Consider the following 18,249-nt stretch of genomic DNA (forward strand, 5'->3'; position numbering starts at 1 on the left):
TTATTTTGAAGTTTTCTGTGCACTTCCTCTCCTAGCCGTCCCGCTGCAGTGACAGAGCGCAGCTAGAGGTCACACAGAGACCTCAAAACCAGAACAAACAACACAACAGACCTGTTCTTTAGTGCTCATGGGTTCACGGTAAGTAATTTATTTAACATTAAAACATGTTAAATGTATGTGTTCAGAACTTTGGTGTATTTTTCATTGTCAGACACATTCAGACATGTTAGCCAAACAGCTAATGCAGAGTTAGCAAGCTACCAAGCTAATTCAGCTACATTTAGCCGTGATGCTCATGAATATTCTCATATAAGTTATTTCTGAATTTCTTTTCTCATTATGTCATCCGGGTGAGCTGTTCTGGAGCTGTGCCAGCTGATTTGCTGAAAGTAAACGGCTAATGTGACTTTCTAAACACCACGTCTTGCTCTTCATCCCTGTTTTTTGGTAAGTTGAAATAACTTTATTAACTATAGCTAATTAATTTGTGTGGGAATAAACAATGGAAAGAAACCTAGCTCAGTCTGAGGTAATAGATTGTTTCCTTTTGACAGTCATTTGTGTCTATAATATGTGTATTTTTCCTGACATGATTACTCCTGAAATGAGTATTTCCTTCCTGTTATTTGACTTTTTTTAAATGCAGATGCATGCAGAGTTCCAGTGAACAATGGAGGCCGTGATGAACAGGTGATTTTACTGGTTTAATCTGTGTGTAATGTTGACTTGATTTTAATGATAACTAAACTTTTGAGTTCCACAATTTGTCCACTCCACAGTTTTTGCTGGTTTGATTGCACTCATTAAAGGTAGGGTTGGAGATTTTAAAAAATTAATGTGAGTGTCAGCCAGATTTTGAAAGTAAACACACGCCCCTTTCTCTCGGAGCTCACCCCGAAGCCACGCCTCCCCCTTCGGCCATCATGCACGTACCTCTCTGGTGCGCGCAGAGCAGGAAGACAGAGTGACAACCAGCCAATACTCCGCGCAGGTGCACCTCGTAGGATTGGCTGATGTTTTTAGTGTTTTATAGCTTCCACAGATGATTCATATTCTTCGTTTTAAAGCGAAACTGCCGAACTAATTGGTTGCTATCGGATTGTAAAGAGAAGTTACACTAATTTAACAAAAAGTGCATCAGAATGAAATCTCCTACCCTACCTTTAAGTCATTAAGACTTTTTATTGGTACATTTATATTCAGATATTGTAGTGGCTGGCTGGGTGTAATGTAGCACGTGTTTCTAAAAATTTACGCTGCTTTAATCCTTTCAGAAAGTACATGATGTCAGCACAAGGTGAACAGCTGTTCTCCAGCCTCCTACTGATGGCCGGACAGGTTCCTTGCAGCTCCTCCTTTCCTCCAGTCCATCCTGTTTGGAGAGCATTTGGTGACTGCTGCATCTTTTTTCAGGGTAATTCTGGGCGCTGCCACTCAGCCAGAGTGGTTTGAACCCAACACTGAATTCTGTCATCGTATTACAAGCAATAAACCCAGTCCACAGCCGGACAGAAGCCACTTATCGCCAATTCATTTGGTCTACACACGCCTATGCTAATGTGCTAATGCTAACTAATGTTTACTAATTGTAATGACCTAACTAATGTGAGCTAACGAAAAAGAGCAAACTGATGTGTGGTAAACTAAAGCTAAGTGTGTGCACTGATTCTATGTGTGTGCAGCTCTGCTTTGTGTTGAATTTAAGTGGACTCATCGCACTATAGCCAAATCTGTGCCACTCTGGCACGCTGACCAGCCGACGCCTTCCATGATAACTCCCCCCGCCTGGCGCCACTGGCAGCACAGCAGCTACTCATGGCCCGAGCTAGCACAGAGCCAGTCTGTCGACACGAAATGGGGCAGAGCCCTAAAGCTGAGTGGCAGCGTCCAGAACTAACGCTGTTTTGAGATGCCAGTCCAGTCCAGTGTACATTTCTGCAGGATGGACCGAGCTCCTTTTAGACGAGTCGCTGTCTTTTTCAGGCCTCTATTACCCCGTTCACACTGGGGAAAAAAATCTGGCTAAAGCGGGATTCGGGCCTATCCAGATGTTTTTTTTCTGAGCGTGAACACCTCGAATCCGGCAGTATCCAGTTTGATTTCAATCCGGCTAGATCCACCCACGAGAGGTGCCGGATTGGCTCAAATGTGGCTCAGGTGTGAACGCAAATGTGGCTAGCGAATCCGGTTAGCGACATGTTACTTCCGGTTAGCGATGTGCTACTTCCGGTTCACGGGCGCAACACGGGACAAAAAACCACACGATGCATGCGCACACGCAGTCCTACCGTGGCCTGAACGGACTCTGTATATTACGAGGCGCCACCTAGTGGTTTGGAGGACAGCAAACCCCTAAGGGTTCCAATAGGGCTTCACTCGGGCCCTAAACATGAAGAAACAGTTAATCCAATAATAAGACGATATGAATACTGAGCAGCATAAATAAGCATGCTCCTTTTTAAAACAACCTTGAAACAACTTTGGAACTGCGGCAGTGTTCAGCTGAAACCAGCCCCACCTGTCACAGATGTGAAAGCTAACACACGATGTGTGTGTCTGTGCAGGTTTTCCTGTTTTTCATGACCACAGAGCAGCATGATAGTTTGACTTAAACCTTACACCACATGAGCAGCGTCTTCCTGTCTGCGACCTCACTAACAAAGCTTATGGACATTATAACAGCGTTGCTCCTGAAGTCGTCCTCCATGGTTGTGTTGATGTATTGTGAGATCCTTTTATTGTGCGTTTAGTGAAGACTTGAGAGCATCAGGAGCCAGACTCTTAACAGCATTAAGAGCTCTTGTAGACCACACAGTAATGCGTGTGTGTGTGTGTACCATGCCGTGGCGTTCACAACATGTTTCACATTGATAGTTTGTGTTTTCATCTGCAATCAATAAGGCAGACATAAGACTCCACTCCATTATCATTCAGAGGGCGGAGCCAGCTTCCCACAGAACGTATGATCACTGCCCTGCACATACACAGAATCTATTACATATCATTTCTCTAAGGGGGCACTACGTACATGCCTGGTACTGCGTTTAGGGTTGGGTGTGTCCAATCAAGATGGTGTAATGTGGGTGTAGAAGTATAGAAAGCTGTTTTACTGCCACTGAAAATAAAAGTAAAAACATAACCAGGGTGTATCCTGGCTCCAGGTCCCCCCTGTGACCCTGTAGTACAGGCCTACGCAGGTTCCCAAACTAGATGTTTCAAAGCTCATGCATCTCTCTGTGAAACAGTAATGTGGGACGGTAGGCGTTCTCTCAGTGCTGGAATAACACTGGCCTCTAGTGGCCGCATGGTAAAATACAGACAATCTCAGGATTTGATTGTCTGAGCCCGAGCAACTGGGCTCACTATTAACATATTAACATTCCAGTTGTGATGGGTAACAATCCCGTCATAGTCCTGTGACCTGTCAGCATCCTCCTGCCTGTCATTGGACTCAGTGTGTGTGTGTGTGAGTCAGATCACTCACACTCTGAATTGAGAAATATTGAGAGTTGTGAAAGAAGTAATGGTTTGCCCCTTTTAAAAAAAGAGAGAGAGAGAGAGAGAGAAACTGAGGAGGATCATGTTGGCTGTACTAAGATGTAACGAGCTCCAGATGAGAGCAGTTGTGCAACAGTGTGCTGAAGAAGCCTGCTGTTACAGGCAACACTCAAACCAAACCAGTTCAACCACAGGAAAAGGCAGAATGTGAGGTGACACCATAAGAAACAAAACTGTGAAAAACCAATGTCCTGCCGCCTTAATTTGTAAAAATGCAGTTGTTACTCTGAAAATAGACACAACAAAGCTCTTTGTCGTCAGAGAAAAGTACTCTCAGAAGAGTATTCATTTACAGTAAAGTATTAAAACATTTAAATAATTCCTGTTCCTGCTTTTATATTTTTTTATTTTCAGACCCACCCACCCTTGAATAATGGGAGGAGAGACTGGTGAGGGAGGAGGCCACTTATAGTTGAGTAGTTCCAGACTCTGAGCTACGTGCTGGCCAAAGGAAACATAGATAGCCCTTCCTCTGTTAGATTCAGGATTAAACAGTATCCTGTTCCGTCATCCTTATCTTCCAAACAGCTCGGGGAAAAGCTGCTCTGCTCTGTGTGTGTGTGTGTTGGTGTTATTAACAGGTAGGTGAATTTTACTTTATAGTTCCTGTCAACATAATAATGAGCTGTAAGAGTTAGATTGTGTGAGTGTTTTTAGAGCTGCAGTTGTGTGAATAGAAGTTGTTATGTAAGATCTACCTTACCTAAACAAACCGGGGCGGGCCGGCAGAGCGGCGTTACGGTGAAGCAGAGTGGTCCATTACTGTCTGAGGCTCATGTTCCCACCTAATTGATTTAGCATAGATTTATAGGGACATACAGGAAGGCTCACAATGGCTCCTCTATGTGAGCGGCACAGAGCGGAACACAGTTCAGCACGGCTTTCTTTTATTTTAGATAAACACACACACACACAATGTGTATGAATACACCAAACATGGAGCTTTTAAACAGTAAGTGCTGCACGACGCCGCCCCCGACTAGGCAAATGATGAAAGTAATTTTCCATCACTTTATGTCCAGGGCGATTCAGCTGTGGATGTTTTATTTCACCCTCTCAACAAAAAGGAAACAGCCAATAGAAGTGTACTTTGCCCAGCTATAACCGTAAAACTCTGATTAAACAGGAAGTGATCTCATACATGATATGACGATGTTTAATTAATACATAAAATATTCCAGGGCTGTCACAGTCCACATGTTTTCATTTTGAGGTTGTTCTAGACAGAGTAAACAGTGGACAGTTATGGATAATCCTAATCAATAATGTACACATATCTGTGTGAGCCAACTGTCCCTGCTGGACAAATGATGGACAAACTACACCGTCTCTACATTATCCCAAGCATCTTTTCTCTGCATTATATTCTGTCCAAGGAAAGTTTTTTTTCTTTTTGGATAACATATATCTGTGATAGGCATCACCGTATCAGCTGATAAACATGGCTGACATTTTCATAGCGTTCATGTCTTTACCAGGGTCACCTGATGCGTATGTGTGGTGAGGGGCCGTCCATGATCTGTGTACAATAAAAGCAAAAAAGTCCATGCTAGGTAAAAACTAAAGCTAGCAGCCATCATAGTCTTGGCAGCATTTGGCTCCACCTAAATCCAGATTAATCCAAATACAACATAAAACATATAGTAATAATTGGATGCATGGGAGCGTGACTTGATTAAAACACAGCTTCTGACTCACTATCCTGTTTTCTTACACAGTGGTATTACACAATGGCATGACTGGCGCTAGCTGGTTAGCATGCTAACTTCAGCTGGTATCTCTGTAACAGTACAAACTTCTCATACCTTATTACAGCATGTTCTGTTGAAGATTGAATTTCATTTCAAACAACATGTAAGTGTCACTTTCACCACATTTACATGCAGGAAGTCAGTGTGAGGGCTCACTAACCTCAACCAGTGGGAAAAACGCACAGTTCCACACAGTGTGAGCTGCAGCACCACACAGCCCCTGCTGTATAAATATTAGTGTTAGTATGGCTGACAAACAGAGCTCATGTATGGGACATACACACCTCACATGGTCAAACACCGTTGCCCTGTAGCAGCTGTTTGTGTAAACTGTTTAACAAATTCAACCAAACATGGAGCTAATGGCAGGATTTGGTTTAAATCAGTGTGTGTGTGCATAATGAATGACTGTGCTGTGAAAAGAGGATGTTAACGTGCTGGTTAGGTGGAGTACTCTCCCTGTGGATGGCCTGAACAGATTTCACTTCCTCACTGTGTTGAATTAATAAAGTAAATAAAGCTTTGTTAATCTGTAATCTAATCTGGGATAAAACAGGTTGTGTTGGTCAGTGTTTCTGAAACATTGCTCTAAACTCTCCTGCGCCTTGACCAGTTTGTCCGTTTTACTCATAGCAGATTATACAGTCAGGTGGAGGATAAAAAGGAGGCGGGCGGAGTCAGGCAGAAACTGTCATACTCGTTGTTTGGAAGCCTCTGGATTAGCTGGGAATAAATAATAATCATACACATCTCTCATCCTCAGGAGAGATCTCTGAACATGGAGAAAGGATACCCACCACAGGAAGCAGCTCCACCCTATCCCGGGCCCCCACCCATGAACTACGGCGGTGGAATGCCCTACCCTCAGCCGGCCTTCAACCCTGCAGCTCCTCCCCCCGCTGGATACCAGGGAGGTCTGTGTATGAGCGTGCTGCTTAACAAATATGCCACTGTTGTGAAGGAGAAGGGAAGTCCCGCCCCTTCTGGTGGACATAATGTCATTACATGGATGTTTGGGTGCATTTCATGTGTTTACATCCTGAATGCATGTGACGTTCGTCTGTGTAAAAGTTCATCGTAACAGAATCTACTCCCCTGAAAGTGTTAAATTCTCTAATACGACCACATGCCTCGTTTATTATACAGCTGCTTGTTAAATATAATAATAATAATAATAATTTAATAGCACTGTACTCAGAACCGAGTCTGTTCTTCTATAGTAACAGACCATACGTTGATTACAGTAAAGTTTTCAACATAAACGTGTAATGAAGCAGCTGAATCACTTTGATTTATGACTTACTAAAGAAATCTACAATTTTAAGCTTCATGTTAGTCTAAAACTAAAGCTACCAGACTCTACAGACAGAATCCATAGCAACAAGGTCCGTTATACATAGCAACGGTCTGTTCTTTATCAGTTAAACACTCTACACTCAATGTTTACACTATTAATCAAAGAAAGAATTGATTAAAACTTAAAGACTTTTTTACTGGGGGTGGAGACTTCCTTAGCCACAACCACAGTCTGTTCTTCTAAACTCACAGACATGTGTTCAACTAAATAACAGTCCCTTAGTGGGTTGGTTGTTGTTCGTCCTCATTCATCAGTTTGTTTATTGTCACACTACTTAAATTTATTATAAAGTATTATCACTGCACAGCCAGAAGCTTCCTGGTTCAGAGCTGCTGGGTGATCGAGGACTATCTATGTAGAGTTAGCACGTTGCTGTGTGGCTTTTCTGCTGGTTTTTCCTCCCACTGACAAAAAATGTGCTTATCTTTATTCGTCATAGGTGTGAATGCGAGTTTGTGGCTGTGGCTCTCTCTGTCATCTGTCACAGCTGCCTCCATTTTGTCTTGCACTATGCCATTTACTCACTAAAGATATCTCTTATTTTAAATATAATGTTAGTCTTAACCTAAAGCTACCAGACTCTGCAGACAGCATCCATAGCAACGGTCTGTTATACATAGCAACGGTCTGTTCTTTAGACACACAGTGGAATGATTCTAACATACCGTTAACACAAATATGCTTCACAACATCCTGCTGTGACAAAGTCCACCACAGTCAGAATAACACACAGCAGTGCTTGTCTTCTGCTTTATGCAAATGTTTATACAAATGCAGTTGTGTGACTGTAGGTGGCTTCTAAATATATTTCCTCCTTCACCTTCTGTGTTTCAGGTGTTCCATATCCTCCTGTCATTGCCGCACCCGCCACAACAGGTGAAACACAAGAAAAACACAACGTGATGTTTGTTTTAACCATTTTCAGGAAACAGACAAAAAGACAATCAGCAAACATGGGTTCCGGTGAATGAGTTTGTGCTCAGTTTGTGGGCGGCTCTGTGGTCAGAGAGGAGAAATCTGAAGAATAGCCTCATTTGTTGCTGAACAAAAAGCTGTTGTTCATCTTTGTTCTGCATGCAGCCGCAGTTTGAGCTGTGAAGGTTTAGAACGTCTGCATCTGCTTGTGAAGAATGTACGTTACACTCATACTGATTAAACAGAGGTGTGATTCTCACCTTTTCAGCAAAACCGAAGTTTGACACCACTTGATGAGAAGCCTCTGAGTTGTCCTTACTTCTAACTACACTACACTATTATTACTACAGCTTCTGTGATGATAGAATCACAGCAGCTGTCATTTTTAATTTAAATAAACAAACTCTTCCCTTATTAAATTCAATTAAAGTTGTTGCAGAGTTGGCGGCCTCTGCTGGTCGAGTTGTGTCAGTGCAGGCAGCAGCATATAATGTTACAGAAAATATGTGTGACGTAAAGGAAATAGCGGTCATGTGTGACCTCTGCACAAAGAATGCAAATAGTGACTAAACAGCAAGCATGTTTGAGTCTTAGACTTCACTGAGGCTGCGTGTGCAGCCATGCATCCACCAGAGGTCAGTATTTATCCTTATCATGACCCTGTGTCTGGGATTTAAAGGTTTACTGAGCATAAAGCTGTGAAACATGCCAGGAAAACATTCATACATTATTCATGTTGGTGTGTTTCTGGCCCTCAGTGACTCAGGTGATCATGTCACCTGGTCTCCGGGATGTACCTGGACAAACTGTGTGTCCTCACTGCCAGCAGTCAGTGATAACCACCACAGAGCACACGCCAGGCCTGATGACCTGGGCCGTCTGTGGAGGCCTCACCATCCTTGGGTAAAAAAACATTTAGCTTTTTTTTTTCTTCTTCTTATTTGTACCAAAGGAAGGAGTGTAATAATAATAATAATAATAATAATAATAACCTTCCTTGTGTTTTCCCTCCCAGGTGCTTCCTTTGCTGCTGTATCCCGTTCTGCATCGATGCCTGTAAAGACGTGGAGCACCGCTGTCCAAACTGCCAGAAAGTCGTCTACATATACAAACGAATGTGAAATTTTTCTCACCCTGAATGTCGAAGGAACCCACCTGTGCTTGTCATTTATCACTGCCTGTCTTATTCCAAACATAATCCTGTAATACTGATTCTAACATGACAGCTGTATAATTGTACTATCTCTCACTGTATGTTTCATTATATGTCATTTTTATTGTTCGACTGATTTCTACAAATGTCATATTTTCTGTTTTCTCACATTAAAGTTCGTTCTGCTTGAGTTTGAGTGAATGTTTGTAGCACATTTGAACCATCAAGACGTTCAGGAAGCACAGTTCAGAAATGTTGAACTGAAGATGATCCAAAAGATGAAGTTCTGCGTGTCATGTCTTGTAGTGCAGGAAACCTTCGTTTCAGATCCCCAGATTTACAAATTAGGAAGAGAGAAGGTCGTTTTATTATCATTATATGAACCCACCTGTATTTATAAATACTGTATATGGATGAAACACAATCAGTTGGTTGTGTTGTCTGCACATGATGATATTAATAATATATTTTCACATTTTCATATGTTATATAATATAGTACTACAAAAAATAAAACTGAACTGGCTCAAAGCTGAGCTGAATTTGCAAAAAACGTTTGCCAGAAACTGAAAGCAAAGTGCAAATAATAGAGAAATTCCTTGTTTAAACATGTAATTGTATAAAAGCTTAACAGATGCAGATTAAATAATGCTGAAATGTGTTAAATATGCGAAGGATATGAAAGAAAACTGATTGATCAAAGTTTAAAGGGTATGTAAAGCTGAATCTAATGTGTTTTTTGGATAAGAAATATAGTGTAATCTAACAATATTTTCATAATGTTCTATTTTTGTACACGTCATTATATAAACCTGTATACAGTAGTAGTGTTTAAGGATCATAATTTCTTATATCATAGAGCTGAGGAAAAATAGATGTCCTGTCCCTTTAAAGCTGGTGCACGCTGTGTGCAGAGCGCATGCGCCATGAGGGTGAGCAACAGCTCCAATGAAAAACAACAACAATCACTACAGCAGCGCTCTGAGGAGAGATGGATCCGTGAAGTCCAACACTCGTGGCCCTGATCTTTATCTTAATCCCGGCTGCTGCTGTTTCCACCGGAGCTTTATATATCGATGCTGCCGAGCCCATGAACCTGGCCAGTCAGAGCGGGGACGCTGGCGGAAGCCAGCTCCTCTTCGCCAACTTTAACCAGGACAACACGTAAGGCAGGGCCGGGGAGTGTCTGCGGGGGGATCGGATGGCCTGTGCTGTCAAGCTAGCTACCGTTAGCTTGCTGAGTGTGGACGACTCACAGGGCTCCGTGTAAAAAAAACAGCAGCTGCGTGTGCTTCTCACATAAGAAATAATTACACAACGCTGCTATAAACACTCAGTTAGTTAAACCGCCTGGTTAGCTTTGAGCTCAGTCGTCATTAGCATAGCATGTTAGCTAACATGATGCTGTGTGGTCAGAGGCTAAACTTGAGCTACAATGCATGTAGGCTAGGTGTCATGTAACTTCTGTGACGACTCTTTATGATGAATATGTTGTAATTACAGACATGAACATGTGAAGATAAAGTGGTTTTACACGTATCACACGGTTTTTTAGTGAATGGTTTTTATATTTAGCTCTGGTGCTACATTTGTTGGAATATTAGCCAAAAAAAAAGTCAAAGTGGGTCACTGGATTTCTGCGTGATGTGACTAAATCAGACATTTGAGGACGGTTTTGACACAGCCAGGGTTTTCCTGCTGAGTGTACCGGTGACTGTGTCCTGCTCGTGGCCTGGTGTTATTGCAAAACAGCTGCAGTCGTGTGACCACCCCGTCACAGCCCTGACTGCTGCTTTCAGTATTTATATAGTAACAAGGAACAGAAATGACACAGACCCCACGATGGCCACTCTGCGTGGACGGGCTCAGTGGGCTGTTATAGTGAAGCACAGTGTTCAGTGGGGGAGGTACATGTGGCTGACGCAATGCTTTTGTTTCTGTTTGTGCAGGTCCTTAGCTGTTGGCACCAAATCAGGATACAAGTTTTTCTCCCTGTCCTCTGTGGACAAACTGGAGCAGATATATGAATGTAGTGAGTGTTTCACAATGCTCTTTTATTGCTGTCATTTGTCATACATACCCTCATATGTGTGTGTGTGTGTCTGTCTGTAATCCAAGTGTTTTACATCAGTTTTATTTTGAGAAGGATTTCTGCACCACTGCTTTCTTCACAGCACACAGGGACACACTGAACTTTCTCATCCGATATATTTATCTGACAGCTTTAGTTAGAAGATTTTAAACAAGCTTAGAAAAAAAAATATGAAATGACAAAGTCCCACTGTGGCATCACCTAATCAAGAGCAAAGGGATGCACTTGAACACACCACAGACATCTACCTAGCACCAACATTCTGCACCTGTGTAAGAGGAAGTAAGCCTCCACACCAGCAGGTGGTGGTAGTCTAAAAATAGTCTAAAGAAAGAGCTGCAGAACTTTCAACTGTAAAAATAGTGCAGGTTGTTGACGGCTTTACTCCATACGGCCAACATGTGTGTGTATTTTGTGTTCTGATGGGTTAAACATGAAAAATGAGTGGAGCTTTCAGTGTGTGTGTGTGTCCTCTTTGCCCCATTTCTTAGTTTTGTTTACTTTTTTGTTACTGTTTCTGCACTAGTCTACCAAACTAAACAGCCAATCACAACAAAACAGGGTTTAGTAGTGTGACGCTGCACAAAGTAGCCATGTCCAGATGTTTGTAGAAACACAAAAACATTGATGCACTGGTACTTTTATTTGAGTGAGCAGTATCTCTGCTGTGTGTTTTTTTGCTCAGTTGTATTATTGTATTTAATGCATGTTGTCTAGACAGGAAACAGGATGGTCAGTGTGTACCATCAAAGCATTACTTTCCTTTTAAATATTAATTACATGTGTTGCCTCTCACTATAGCATCAAGCTTCCTCATGCATTCTTACAGTTTTGTCGGCTTTGCATACACACATGCTTCCTAATAACTACTGCTGAGTAATGTCTCCAACTTATTGATGCTGATTTAGCATGATTTATTTATAAGACACACAAAGTGCTTCCTTTAAGAACTGCACACAGAGGCGAACTATCAGCTGAGGACACTGTCACAGTAATAAATAACAGTCATGGCGTCTGTAGCTCGTCCCGTCCTATCAGTTGTTTACCTTAAAAGGCAGCTGGATTCTTGTGAGATCACAGATTTGTCCCCCAGGCGTCAAGTTATGGGCATGAAGCCAAATCACCAGACCAATCTGTCAGGAAGTAGTGGCGGTTATCAGGGTGTGACTTTTTGGTTTTTGGGGCGCCACTTTTCTGGTTGACTAATGTTTTTAGGAAGTGGCATGTTTTCCAAAAGAGTCTGTGCCTGCTAGCTTTGAAGCATCCTTAGCAGCTCGTGGTGTTTTTGCCTCACTGAGGCTGTCCTTGGATGCTTTATTTAATCAGACACGTGCCAGTGATGATTTGTGTGTCCGTGCAGCTGACACAGAGGATGTGTGCATCGTGGAGCGTCTGTTCTCCAGCAGCCTGGTGGCCATTGTGAGCCTGAAGGCCCCCAGGAAGCTGAAAGTCTGTCACTTCAAGAAGGGAACTGAGATCTGTAACTACTCCTATTCAAACACCATCCTGGCTGTCAAACTCAACAGACAGGTAGGAGGGTGCAGCAGCTCGTCTGTGTGTGTGTGTTTGTGTGTGTCTGCTTTAATCTGTGCTGTGGTTCCTCTGCAGAGACTGATCGTGTGTCTGGAGGAGTCACTTTACATTCATAACATCCGAGACATGAAAGTGCTGCACACTATCAGAGAGACTCCGCCCAACCCATCAGGTGAGCCCGGGGGTTTGTCACCGGTGTTTCCCAGGCTTCTCAGTAAACATGTTGTTTTCCCATTCTGGCTGAAAGGTTTCACTGCTGTCCACGTTCAGCGACACGCCTACAACAGCTGATCTGTCTTCATGTCTCTCCAGGGCTGTGCGCTCTCTCCATCAGTAATGATAACTGTTACCTGGCGTACCCAGGAAGTGCGACGATAGGAGAGGTCCAGGTGTTCGACACGGTCAACTTGGTAAGTGACCACAAAGGGAAGTCTTTCATTAACCCTCTGAACACCAGGCTGTTCTCCTTCCTCTCATGTTTTCAGTTACTGCGTTCTCACTAGAACCCTCAGTGAAAACAGCACCGTCATGGCTGCACTGTTGGAAAGTTAGGAAGTTCCACATGCGACAGATATTTGCATGTTTACAGTGTGTACAAACCAGTTCTTCAGCAGCCTGCACATCAGCCACATACTCACTGAACATTTGTCATGTGACTGCAGGTCGACACTGAGTCAGTCCTGGCTTCTTGGTTCTACTGATGGGTGCAGAGTTGTTGTTTTTTTGGACACAACCTTCTGTGGTTTTGATAAAATAATAATTTTAAGCTGATATTGGGTCCCACATGATGCAGCCGAGGACCATCAGAAAGCTCTTCTTGTTTTAAAGCTGGATCCATACTCCGCAAGAACAGAGAACTAAAAAAAAAGTTTGTTTCGGCACGGAGGGACCGTACTCCGCGAGAAGTGTGTGTGCATACGGCCCTCCTACGCAGTGCACGTCTCACACACAAGGTTGACAATGCAATTGTATTGCAAATTGTGTGCACAGCCGTGGTTACCTGGCCTAACGAGCTGATAATGCTCAGGGAAGAGGGCGTACAGCATGACACTAGATAGACTAGCGACCAGAGCAGACCTCTGGTCTGTGTGAGTTTAATTCTATGAATGTGTGGATGACTGTCTGCAATAATACATCCCGTCTCCCGGTGTTTAATGTGCGTGTCCAGCCACTGTAACGCTGTGATCAATACTGGGGTTATTTTTTATCGCCACCTTTTGGACAGACTCTCTCTGTGCACCGTGTTTCTCCTTCCAGGAGCTGTTTGCCAGCTGCTCATCTAAACTGTCCATCGTCGTTGTACTTCCTCCTTCTGTCTGTGTGTCCTGCACAGGAAGAAGCTCTTGCGCTTCTCCACATTCATCACGCCCACAATAAATTCCGACCAATCACACAATTGTTCTCGCACACCACTGAGAGAAGAAGTTCTGCCCGGGCCATGTGTCCGAGAGAGCTGCAGAACAGGCGCTCCGAGAGAAAAATGACGTCATTTTGTGGGCGTAACGCCAGCAGCGAGGAGCGAGTTCTCCGTTCTTGGAGTATGGATCCGGCTTTACAGTCTCTGGTTGTGAGGAACAGTTTGATGTATCTGACTCAGCTACACGCCTTTTCCTGCACAGATGCGATGATCGATCGGTGCCTCGGTGTCTCTTTCTCCTGCTCTGTCTCATCTCTTTTGAATTTTCCCTCCTCGCTTGTTTCCTTCCTCACTGTTCTGTCTTCTTCTTCCTCTCTCATGTCTGCTACTGCTCCTGTGGACGGAGAAGACTAGCCCTACATTTATAAGAAGGAAATTATGCTTGCATTATTTTTATGTATTTTATGTATATACATAAAACACAGGCTCTTAAAGGGGTAGCCTACTCGATTTAGAGGCTTTCTCCCAGCTGGTATAAAGGTCTTTTTTGATTGTAGAAAGCAGTTTTTTTAGCCTACTTTTTTGAAATCTTCTCATCCGTCTGTGTGCGTGTGCTCCTGTTTGTTTTGCAGCGGGCAGCGAATATGATTCCAGCCCACGACAGCCCGCTGGCAGCTCTGGCCTTTGATGCCAGCGGCACCAAACTGGCCACAGCCTCGGAGAAGGTAGAGCAGCTGCAGCACAGATCAGCCCGCTGCTTTTTTCTCTGCGTGAGTTCTTCTTTCCAGTGATTCTGTTTTTTGCCTCTTCCCTCAGGGCACAGTCATCCGCGTCTTCTCCATCCCAGAGGGACAGAAGCTCTTTGAGTTTCGACGAGGAGTCAAGAGGTAGATTTGAGGATATTTGTAGCTCAGATTTCTGTGTGTGTGTGTGTGCGTCGTCTGTGAGTGTGTGTTTGTTGTTTTAGGTGCGTGAGCATCTGCTCCTTGGCGTTCAGTATGGAAGGCCTGTACCTTTCAGCATCCAGCAACACAGAGACGGTCCACATCTTCAAGCTAGAGACGCAGAAGGAGAAGTATGTGTAAGTATCTCTTGTCTCTCCCCTGCAGCATGCTTCGTGTCCCAGACAAACAGAAGTACCTCCCTCTCTCTCTCTCTCTCTCTCTGTGTTCACAGGCCAGCAGAGGAGCCCACCACGTGGGGGGGTTACCTGGGGAAGGTCCTGATGGCCTCCACCACCTACCTGCCCTCACAGGTCACAGAAATGTTCACACAGGGGCGAGCCTTCGCCACCGTGCGGCTGCCATTCTGTGGCCATAAGAACATTTGCGCCTTAGCTGTGTGAGTACTCACACACACTCATGTGTACAGACCCACAAAGTAGCATGTTACATCACCTGTGGCACTTCATTCTGTCCTAAGTCATGATGCCTTTACTGCCTTTAAACAGGATTCAGAAGATTCCCAGGCTGCTGGTGGCAGCTGCTGATGGTTACCTGTATCTGTACAACTTGGATCCACAAGAGGGAGGCGAGTGCACGCTGATGAAGCAGCACAGGTAACGCACAGACACACACACACACACACACACACACACACACACACACACACACACACACTGTATGTGGCAGGTGATGCATTCATGAGTGTTAAGCTGAGACTTTCTGTGGCTGACCTCAGGTTAGACGGTAGCACCGAGGCACCCAATGAGATCCTCGAGCAGGGGTCACATGATCGCCCACTCGTGGCACAAACCTACAGTGCTGCTGTCACTAAAGGTAGGTCGCATCAACATGCCTAACGTCCTCTTTGTCATTCAGTGTATTGATCTGGAAACTGCCAGGATTCCTTTAAAAAAACACAGACTTTTGTGATGGTGATTGATAAGTTCGTAACCTCGAGTAGAGGGACTGGAGTTTGTTGTGGATACCTGCACAAATGTACGGCTCGTACCGTGCTGGAAGACACTAGTGATGTCACCATGTCTGTGCTGATGGAGGTAAAACACCAAAGTTATTGATTCGAAAACGTCCGAACACTCCGTCAGTTGAGCTGCCTGACGAGCACTTTATGACTCCTCTCCTTCTACCCGAGGACACAAACTTATCAATCAAAGCTAGTACTTATTAATTAACTCTTACTAACTTTCCTCTTAAGGTTACTGTGAAGAACAGGGTGCTGTGGGAGGGGCGGGGCTTGAAGAAGACCTCAGCGACCTGCGCTTAGAGGAAGAGAACGAGCAGCCTCCGCTCATCCTCGAAACTGACTGACTGACCTAACAGACGGCTGTACCCACCAATCAGAGGGCTCCTCTGGTGCTGCTACAAACATGTGACACAAAAGAGGGGGGCGGGGGCGGGGACAGGATGGAAGATGGAGGGCGCTCAAGAGCCTGTTTGTTCACACTCATCTCCCCCCCCTCCCTCCCTCCCTCTCTCTCGCTCTCATCCCTCCTTCGCTCTCTTTTCCCTCAGTTTCGCCTGCGCAGGCTGAACTGCAGCTTTGCATGTACATGTGCCAACCGCTAAAAACATGCTCATTGTGAGTATATGTGAGTGTGAGTGTGATTTAAAATACATGTAGCCGTGTCTGAAGACACACACACACAGACGCAGACACTGTGTAACCTGAAGGTGATTGTGTAAGTGCCTCTCTGCCCCAGCGTCGTGCTTTCTCCCATTCGAGAGAGCGGCTCTTTAATAAAATCTGTTTTCAGTTTCAGATCTTAATCCAAGGTGTGTTTATATTTTTCCCCTCTCTCTCTCTCTCTCTCTCTCTCTCACACACACACACACAGACAGACACACGATTTTGACATGAGGCAGAGGTGTTTGCGAACAAGAGTGTGTGTTTATGCGCTCGTGTGTGTGTGCTGGGCATGTACATTAGCGAAACATCTAGCGACTAGCCTCCACCTTTACCCCACCGCTTACTCTTACCTCATCCACACAGAGGCTCAGTGGATCCTCCCTCGCCTCCTCAGGCCTGCTGTCATTGGTTCATTTTAAACTATTAATGATCTTTTTTTTTAATCTACATAATTAATTATAACCAATGATGTGTCATGCGTAAGAAAACATGCATGGTGTTGTTGACGTGGTACTGTGTCCATACATCGAAGCCAGTGATGATCAGAGGAGGAGGAAGGCCGCGGCGGCCTCCTCTTGCTCCTCATCCTGCTGTGTCTCTGTACATTTCTAGATATATCGCTGTACCATGTTGTCAGGTGACTTCTTTACACTGCGGGGCATCTGTGGGATGTTTTAGCAGATATAGATTGATTGAGCTGGAGGTCAGGCTGAGCCTCATCATCTGGTCCAGGATGCTGCATGATCTCCCCCAGTGAAAGCCACTAAACAAAAGGATTAGCTGTGGGATTTTGGGAGTGTCAGGCATTTTCTAATGATTTTGTACAAAATGTGAAACATTCATCTGAAAGTAAAATTAAAAAATAAATTCCATGTTGATGTACGAGATGGAGGTCTATTGCATCTGTGTCACCCTGTCATCCTACAATCATACCTGAAAACCATGTAGAAGTCATTTTTGGTGCTGGGATATGGAAGAATAATATATACCCGCCATTCTGTCAGATGTTCACAGACCAGTGTTTTGCTAATGACAGCATCATTGAGCAAGGTTTATCTAAACTGATTTTATAGTGTTGACTTAGCCACATAGGTATAATTTATGTTGATTTGTATTGTTCGTAGCCACCTTGCTATAATTAGTTTGATTGCCGTTGCTAGACAATTGTGCTATTGTTCTTTTGCACTCTTTCTTCTTCTTTCTTCTTTTTTATTCTTCCGTATGTTTTTTGGCACAGCGTATCTTCAGCATACATTGACCGATTTCAGTCATTCAACTATCAAAATGTTCATCTCACAGAGGACATTCTGGGCCATCTTCAAGTTTTTTTAAAAAAAAATTTATAATTTTTCAAATATTAAGCAATTTCGGTGTCATTTTCAACATGAGAGTCTATGAGAGAGCCCTTTTACGAGGGTCATCTGCCAAATGTATCTCCTCCTCCAAAGTTCAAGCTACAGACTTTCATTCCATTTTAGTCTTAAAACACTCATTAGATGCTGCTCTATCAAACTTGTATTCAGAATTTTCTAATTCCAAATCGTTTTCCGCACACCAGGCTCTCAAATTTGGAGTGGTTTTTGAGGTCTCCTCTGCTGTTACCATGGTGACAGGTTGACAAACAGTGGCATACAAAGCTCTGAATTGCTCTGATTCTCCAGCAATTCAGAGCGATCCTTCACATCAGCGTTCAAAGCAACGCTTCAGCTGCAGCAATCAAACTTGCATTTTCTTCAGGAAATGCCCTTTTCTAGTATATTTGCTGTTGTGAACTGCACATAGCTTCCTGTTGCTTGTTGTCCACTCTATTTTGCTAGTACCGAGCGGAAAAACTCATCTTAAATCAGCTTCCTGTACCGTATCTAGGCTCATTACAACATGTGCTAACTGTAGCTGCAGCTTTAACTAAGTAATTTATTCACCAAACAGCCAGCGAGCGAATCCT

The 18,249-nt window shown here is 43.8% G+C and overlaps 2 protein-coding genes across 2 annotated transcripts; both read left to right on the plus strand.

The window, feature by feature from the left end:
* Window positions 1–3,949: 3,949 nt before the first annotated feature.
* Window positions 3,950–8,924, plus strand: LOC114439764 (cell death-inducing p53-target protein 1 homolog). Its single transcript, XM_028411919.1, has 5 exons — window positions 3,950–4,139; window positions 6,073–6,223; window positions 7,501–7,542; window positions 8,340–8,484; window positions 8,597–8,924. The coding sequence occupies exons 2-5, from the start codon at window positions 6,088–6,090 to the stop codon at window positions 8,700–8,702; spliced, it is 429 nt and encodes a 142-aa protein (XP_028267720.1). The 5' UTR covers window positions 3,950–4,139; window positions 6,073–6,087; the 3' UTR covers window positions 8,703–8,924.
* Window positions 8,925–9,664: 740 nt separating this feature from the next.
* wipi2 (WD repeat domain, phosphoinositide interacting 2) lies at window positions 9,665–16,444 on the plus strand. The gene is made up of 12 exons (XM_028411862.1): window positions 9,665–9,897; window positions 10,683–10,765; window positions 12,186–12,355; window positions 12,434–12,530; window positions 12,671–12,768; window positions 14,348–14,440; window positions 14,532–14,602; window positions 14,683–14,796; window positions 14,892–15,056; window positions 15,166–15,273; window positions 15,396–15,493; window positions 15,873–16,444. Exons 1-12 carry the CDS (start codon window positions 9,824–9,826, stop codon window positions 15,983–15,985), a joined length of 1,284 nt encoding a protein of 427 aa, XP_028267663.1. The 5' UTR covers window positions 9,665–9,823; the 3' UTR covers window positions 15,986–16,444.
* The last annotated feature ends 1,805 nt before the right edge of the window (window positions 16,445–18,249 follow it).

Source organism: Parambassis ranga, chromosome 8 (genome assembly GCF_900634625.1).
Source record: "Parambassis ranga chromosome 8, fParRan2.1, whole genome shotgun sequence".
NCBI classification, from domain to species: Eukaryota; Metazoa; Chordata; class Actinopteri; family Ambassidae; genus Parambassis; species Parambassis ranga.